Source organism: Ascaphus truei, chromosome 11, assembly GCF_040206685.1.
Source record: "Ascaphus truei isolate aAscTru1 chromosome 11, aAscTru1.hap1, whole genome shotgun sequence".
Lineage (NCBI taxonomy): Eukaryota > Metazoa > Chordata > Amphibia > Anura > Ascaphidae > Ascaphus > Ascaphus truei.
Window position 1 is genome coordinate 28,828,141 of NC_134493.1, and position 7,783 is coordinate 28,835,923.

At 43.1% G+C, this 7,783-nt stretch overlaps 1 protein-coding gene across 1 annotated transcript; it reads right to left on the minus strand.

The window, feature by feature from the left end:
* Positions 1 to 656: 656 nt before the first annotated feature.
* Positions 657 to 7,228, minus strand: LOC142463126 (parvalbumin beta-like). The gene is made up of 5 exons (XM_075565457.1): positions 7,071 to 7,228; positions 5,227 to 5,294; positions 3,434 to 3,566; positions 2,980 to 3,089; positions 657 to 1,276 (listed from the first exon to the last, which is right to left on the minus strand). The coding sequence occupies exons 2-5, from the start codon at positions 5,285 to 5,287 to the stop codon at positions 1,251 to 1,253; spliced, it is 330 nt and encodes a 109-aa protein (XP_075421572.1). The 5' UTR covers positions 5,288 to 5,294; positions 7,071 to 7,228; the 3' UTR covers positions 657 to 1,250.
* Between the last annotated feature and the right edge of the window lie 555 nt (positions 7,229 to 7,783).

A 7,783-nucleotide genomic window follows, 5' to 3' on the forward strand; every position in this document is an offset into this window, starting at 1 on the left:
CCATGATGTGGCCCTGTAGGGCCAGACCACCTGTTGAGGCCCTGGAGAGGTGAACCCCATGATGTGGCCCTGGAGAGCCAGACCCCATGACGTGACACTGGAGAGCCAAACCCCATGACTTGGCCCTGGAGAGCAAGACCCCATGATGTGGCCCTGGAGAGCCAGAACCCATGACGTGACACTGGAGAGCCAGACCTGATGATTTGGCCCTGGACAACTAGACCCCATGACAAAGCCCTGAAGAGCAAGACTTCATGAGGTGGTCTTGGAGAGCCAGACCCCATGACGTAGCCCTGGAGAGCAAGACCCCCTGATGTGGCCCTGGAGAGGCAGACCCCACGATGTGGCCCTGGAGAGCCAGACCCCATGACATGACACTGGAGAGCAAAACCCCATGACCTGGCCCTAGAGAGCCAGACCCCATGATGTGGCCCTGGAGAGCCAGAACCCATGACGTGACACTGGAGAGCCAGACCCGATGACTTGGCCCTGGACAACTAGACCCCATGACAAAGCTCTGGAGAGACAGACCCCATGACGTGGTCCTGGAGAACCAGACCCCATGACGTGGCCCTGGGGAGACAGACCCCATGACGTAGTGACTATGTCTTGGGGCATCCAAAGGGTTAATCCGGCAAAAGAAACACGAAGCCAACTGATTTCAAAATGCCGCTGTTTATTGATAGCATTGAGTTTACTTCACATGCGCTGTATAAGACGTCAAAACAAACTGTTTTAAGATTGTGGATTTACAAAAGATGCCATTGTAAAACAGCTGTGTCAATGCAAAATCAATGTAAAAAATAAATAAATATATTAGAGCATTTAAGCGACTCTTAATTAAATTTCTGTTGTATGGAACATCATGAGCAAGCATGGGGGTTTCACTAACGCGTTCGCTGTCCCGGGGGCCAGCACCGATCGTACAGTAGCATTTGAATGTTTGAAAGAGACCCTATCCGTACGGGTGAAGAACTGTTCTGGCAGAATTTGGAGCGGTATTAGCGATTTCGCTTGGTAAACCAGGTCCCATTAACACTTGATCGGTTGGTTATTAGAAGGTATCACTACTCCCTACTTGTGTTCCTGTTTTATTATAAAATACTGTAAAACCTTTTTTATTTGTCTACAGCACACTTTGTTCTAGCACAGTACTGTACCATCCTCTATTTACTTCAATTTAACTAAGAGTGGCCGATTACGTAAACGTCCTGTTTTGGGAAAGTTAGCTGAGTTGCTTTTGGACATCTTTAAGCCTTCACCAAAGCCTGGAATTCTAAAAAGAAGAAGAACAAAAACATTTAATCAGTGTTAATTTCAGTGTGTAAGAAATAATACGATTAGAAGGTTGCACTTACTGCAGATGTGCCCTGCCCATTTCTCTCATGGTCGCATAGAAAATGATATATTTTATTGTCTAATGGATTTTTAGAGGCATAGAGGTCTAAAATCACTAAGCTCTAAAATTGTTAACACATGAGCAAGTGATCGTTAACAGCCATGGTAATGAGTTAGGTTAACAATTGTTAACATGAAAATGTAACTGGTTCAGAGTTTGTTGATTTGACTTCTTAGGCTGCGCTTATTCTAAAGGCGACGCGACAGCGTGACGTCAGCCATCGCAATAGCGGGTCCTGCACTTTGGTGTAGGAGACCAGAGGGAGACCGGGGGGCGAGGGGGAGGCGTGGCCGTGAGCGGTTCGCCCTCATTGGCTGAACCGCTCAGTTGCCACTGACATCACGCGGCGATCGCCGAAAAACTAAAAATCTTTTGTCTACCGGCGATCGCGACCGCTCCGTCGCCCTGCAGCGCCAAGTATGGGCACCCACGACGGACTGCCTGTACTTGCTACGGCGCTGCGCGACATCGCAGTCGCTGTAGCAAGTACTATAAGCGCAGCCTTAGGCTTTAGGGAACACCCAAGTCACTTCTGACGGCCTCTGCACAGCTACTGTACAAGTTATTGAGCAGATGTATTATCATCATTTAATATCCACGAGGCAGGGGCGTAGCTATAGGAAGGAGGAGGCACAAAGAGAAACTGACGTACAAGAGAGAAATACATGAGGGAAAAGAAAGACATGAGGGAGAGAGAGCAAAGAGAGAGAGAGAGAGAGAGCACAGAGAGAGAGAGAGAGAGCAGAGGGAGAGAGAACAGAGAGAGAGAGTAAATAGAGAGAGAGAGCAAAGAGAGAGAGAGAGAGAGAGAGCGAGAGAGAACGCAGAGAGAGAGAGAGAGCAAAGGAAGAGCAGGGAGAGAGAACAGAGAGAGAGCAGAGAGAGAGAGAGAGAGAGAGAGAGAGGAAAGGGTGTGTGTGTGTGTGTGTGTGTGTGTGTGAGAGAGAGAGAGAGAGAGAGAAAACAGAGATAGCAGAGAGAGAGAGAAATCAAAGTGAGAGCAGAGAGAGCAAAGAGAGGGAGACAGCAGAGAGAGAGAGAGAGAGAGAGAGAGAGCAAAGAGAGAGAGAGAGAGCAAAGAGAGAGAGAGAGAGAGAGAGCAAAGAGAGAGAGAGCAAAGAGAGAGCAAAGAGAGAGCAAAGAGAGAGAGAGAGAGAGAGAGAGAGAGATATGAGAAGGCCTTGATTTTTTTTTTGCCCAGGGCCCCGCACATGTCTAGCTACGCCACTGCCATGAGGTCATTGTTCATTTATTAATTTGTTATAAAAAAATAAAATTTCAAATGAGACCACAATTATTCACAGAAACAATATATAATCTATAAACAGTTATAAAAATAAATTTAGCTTATAAAAGCTCACTATGAGATATTAGTATTTAATAAAAATATAAATACATGTGAATGGACACTGAACGGAAATGTTTTACTGTCATCATAACATCATCACAATAACCAACTGTGATTACAAATAGAAACGTATTCATTTTGGAAGATGTATTAGCCACAAACCCTTTCCAATGTCTGACTATTACCCCAACCTGAGCATCTGAGCTTGTAACAAAAGTTCATCTTCGCATACCTTCAACGCCAATTTTACCATCACCATCAGAGTCTCCGGCTGACAGGAAAGCTTTGGTCTCAACATCAGTCAAAGCTCGGGCCCCTGCACAGAAGTTCTGCAGGAAGAGTCTGGATAATGGGAGGGGGACAAAGAATAAGGTTCAGCAACCAGCTACCAAAACCAAAACCTTTTTTCTTGTCATACTGATTCAGCCACTTGAAGTAGATGAGAAGGAGAACCCCCCAAGGGATTCCTTCAATGGCAAAGGAGCCTATTCAGCCTCAGATATGGAATCAGCTGCTGCTTTGCCCTGTGCAGTAATCACCCCCTTTGTTTCCTCCTTTTCCCATTCCATTGCTCTGACTGTTTTCTGTTGCATTTCTACTTCTTTGAGTTTTACACTATACTTTATTTTCCCTGTCTGCTAACCTGCGACCCTTCTTTTCTCCCAGATAGTTATATTAATATAAACCTGAGCTCATCTTCCTCAATGAAGCCGCTCTGGTCCTGGTCCAGAATCTCGAAGACTTTCTTCACCTCGTCCTGGGACTTGCTTTTCAGACCGCACTGGGTGAAGAAAGTTTTGAAGTTGAAGGAGTCAGCAGCTGAGTATAAATAGGAGAGAAAGCAGCACAGTTGAGAACAGATGGAAAGATAGTTGCAGACCATACAGCTGTTACACTTATAGCTGATACAGTACATCAAGAAAAGCATTACATTGAAACAACTTGGAAAGACATATGTCCAAGTCCAACTTTTTGGTTTCTGCTAAATTGGATGAAATATTTCTATTTGTTTTGAGCAAGATGCAAATTCAGTGCAAAATGTCATTTTCTAACTAGGTTTATCTGTCTCCAATAAAAGGCAATCACAATACTGGATAAGTAATGGGCTCATAATTTAACATGTACAATATACGCTAACTTTATTTTCTGAGAAGATATATTTTCCTAAACATACCCACTATATTTGTAGTCGTGGCTTCAAAAGTTTGTCATTGTCAAATCTTTGTGGCCCTTATGGTAAAGGACCTTTGGGGGCCCATTCTCGTAGCTCCGAAGTGGGACAAACTGCTTCTAAAGAGCACTTTCCAATGGCACTGGCATGCTTTGCTATTCTGTAAGCCCTTCTCACAGGTCCAATCCATGTCTAAAAGGCAAAATCATCCAACTCGCATTTTCTGCCCACAACTGTAATTCTCGTAGCTCTCCGTTATTCAAACCACTTCTAAAAACTCCCAAAATGTCCTGCTACCTCCAGAGTGGCGAGATTTGTATTGAGAGTTACGTCCAGAGCCTGAAATATGTGTTTGGCTGAGAGAGCAGAACCCATAAGTCAGACCGGGGATGGAGCTAGCACCACCTCAGGCCATTCCGCTTCTAAAGCAGGTACAATCCGGGCGGTTTGGCTGAGAAACCTGTGCGGTTTGTCACTTTTTATAGACGCGGTTTAGAAGACGCGATTTGCAATAGAGAATAGGGTTATTTCTCACATTTCGTTCCGCTGCTTCTGAACATGTCACACCGTGCGGTTTGGCAATGACAACTTCAGAGCCACGAGAATAAGCTCCAACGTTTCTTTGCTGCGAATGACACTTTTTTACTTTGATCTCATTATAATTGCTCTGCCGTTGGGGGTCCTGGGACTGATTTTGTTGTGACCACGGATATATTTGGAAATAATAATCACATACCCGTATACACGTTTTGATTAAATTAAGGAATCTTTGTATATTTATTCCTAGAGATCTGATAACATACAAAGATTTCCGCTGCTGTTTCCAATGAACTTTACAAAAGGTTCCAAAAATGTTGATTGAACTTTTGGCGGCCACATTTTTAGCGAAACAGCCCTAATTGCTAATAACACTTTTTTTTTCAAGCGGAGAAAGAGCAGTACTTGCCACTTTTTAACTTTAAAAATAAAATGTTTGATTCGATTTCAAAAGCGAAAGTAATCAAAGTTAATCGAACATGCAATGACCATTGACTTTTTTAGAGGTAAGCACAGTTGTTGCAAACTTTGGGAAAGGAAGCAGAGCTTGTCCCCCGAACCAAAAAAGGGTGAAAATCACAAAGTTTGCTAATACAAGCGAAACGTTTAATCAGTAGGGTGATAAGAAAGGAAGAAAGTGATTATGAGAACGAGGGAAGGATGTGGGGAAAGACAGACAGGAATGTAAGGCATAGAGAGAATAAAGGAAAGCAAAGGAGAATGGTAGAAGGAAGAAAGTGACAGAGACAGAGAAGGAGGGAAATACTCTACCTTTGCAGTTCTTAAGTGCAGAAGAGATGTCAGCCTCACTCAGGACACCGGAAAATGACATGTTAGAGCTAGGAAGGGAATACATCAGAGCATCAAGATCAATATACTGTGAAGGCCGGCATACTACAAGGCCGGCATACTACAAGGCCAGTATACTACAAGGCCGGCATACTACAAGGCCAGCATACTACAAGGCCAACATACTACAAGGCCAACATACTACAAGGCATGCATACTAGAAGGCCTGTATACTGCAAGGTCAGCATACTACAAGGCCAACATACTACAAGGCCAACATACTACAAGGCATGCATACTAGAAGGCCAGTATACTGCAAGGTCAGCATACTACAAGGCCAGCATACTACAAGGCCAGCATACTACAAGGCCAGTATACTACAAGGCCGGCATACTACAAGTTCGGCATACTACAAGTTCGGCATACTACAAGGCCGGCATACTACAAGTTCGGCATACTACAAGGCCAGCATACCACAAGGCCAGCATACTACAAGGCCTGTATACTACAAGGCCGGCATACTACAAGTTCGGCATACTACAAGGCCGGCATACTACAAGGCCGGCATACTACAAGTTCGGCATACTACAAGGCCGGCATACTACAAGGCCTGTATACTACAAGGCCGGCATACTACAAGTTCGGCATACTACAAGGCCGGCATACTACAAGGCCAGCATACGATAATCCCAGTACACTATAAAGCCAATATACTATAAGGCCAATATACAGTAAGGCCAATATACTATAATCCCAGTACACTATAAAGTCAGTTTTCTATAAGGCCAGTAAACTATAAGGTCCCCCTATAATTAAGGCAGCATACTATAAGGCCCCCCAATAATATAAGGCAGCAGATTATAAGCCCCCCCTATAATATAAGGCACCATACTCTATAAAGCCCAGTACTCTATAAAGCTAGTATACTATAATACCAGCATATTATAATGCCAGCACACTGTAAGGCCAGCATACTATAAAGCCAGCATATAATAAAGCCAGTATACTATAAAGCCAGTATACTATAAAGCCAGTATACTATAAAGCCAGTATACTATAAAGCCAGTATACTATAAGGCCAGCATACTATAAGGCCAGTATACTATAAGGCCAGCAACTATAAGGCCGGTACACTATAAGGCCAGCCTAATATAAGGCCGGTACACTATAAGGCCAGCCTAATATAAGGCCAGGCATCTGACACAGTAACTTCTTTATGTGCAATAATGTCTCTATAATAATTATGTTTTCTATCATTGTTTTTTAAACTGACAAACCTGGGTTTTTGTTGTTGTTTTTTTACACCAAGTGAAAAAAATATATTAGGACAAGAGGGAGAATCCCATTATAACGTGTGCATCCTGCATCCTGCATCTTCTCCCTAATTCCTCTTATTGCCCAATCTACACAGTATATGTGCAAAACAAATTGCTGGGTACATTCATTTTAAGAGACGCCTGTTATAACTGTCTCTTAGTGTTGTTTCCATGGCAGGAAGGACACATTTGTGGGATTTTTATACATATACTCCCAATTTGCAGCCATACAATTTGAGCCAATTACAATTAATACAAGACCTATCCCTGATACCTGGCACAATTCTAACTCTGCAATATTTAGGCAACATGTGTGTCCATATTTTCACAGGACTTGGTAGAACCAATTCAGCCACTTCCCATCTGGTATTAATCAACGTTGAGTAATGCATGACAACTGAAACTTTTTCTAAATCGGATAAACTCCGTTACATTTCCAAGCAGTGGTCTAACAAAGCCAGTGGGAATCCCAGAGATGGACGAAAACGCTCGGGAAGATGTGTCACTCACCTTAAGGTTGAGTATTTTTCAATTGAAGGGAAGTGATTTAGTAGATCTTCTCAAAAACTTCACTTGTCTCTGAAGCCTTGGGACAAGCTTATATATGCTTCAGACACCCCCCTCAGACCATATTCAGAAACCAAGGAACCATGTCACAGATCAGATCCTGGAAAAACCTGCTGGCTAATGAAGGAGGTATTTATATCCCATAGGAATGTAAATGGGGCTTTTGTCAACAAACTTGTATCAGATGCTTACAAACTAAATTAGATATGCTGTATGTCTTATCTTTGCTATGGCCAACTCAGGGGTTTCCAACCTTATTTTGGTTAAGGAACCGTATGTGAAATTCTGCAGAACACCAACCCTCTCTAATAACGTGTCTGAGATCAGATGCATTGTAAGGAACCCCAACCCTCTCTAATAGTGCATCTGAGATCAGATACATTGTAAGGAACCCCAACCCTCTCTATCAGCGCGTCTGAGATCAGATGCATTGTATATTCTTCTGTATTTCGTACTATTTTCAAATGACCTGAAAATTCCAGGGAACCCTTTAGGGACTCCCGGGGAACACCAGCGTTCCTAGAAACCATGGTTGGAAAATACTGGTCTATCTGAACTGTTTGTAAAAAAATTACGTGTTGGCTAGAAAATATTCATTTATTGGTTAACTGACTGTATTTCGCACCAATGGGCCACTTACATATGCATTTATCATA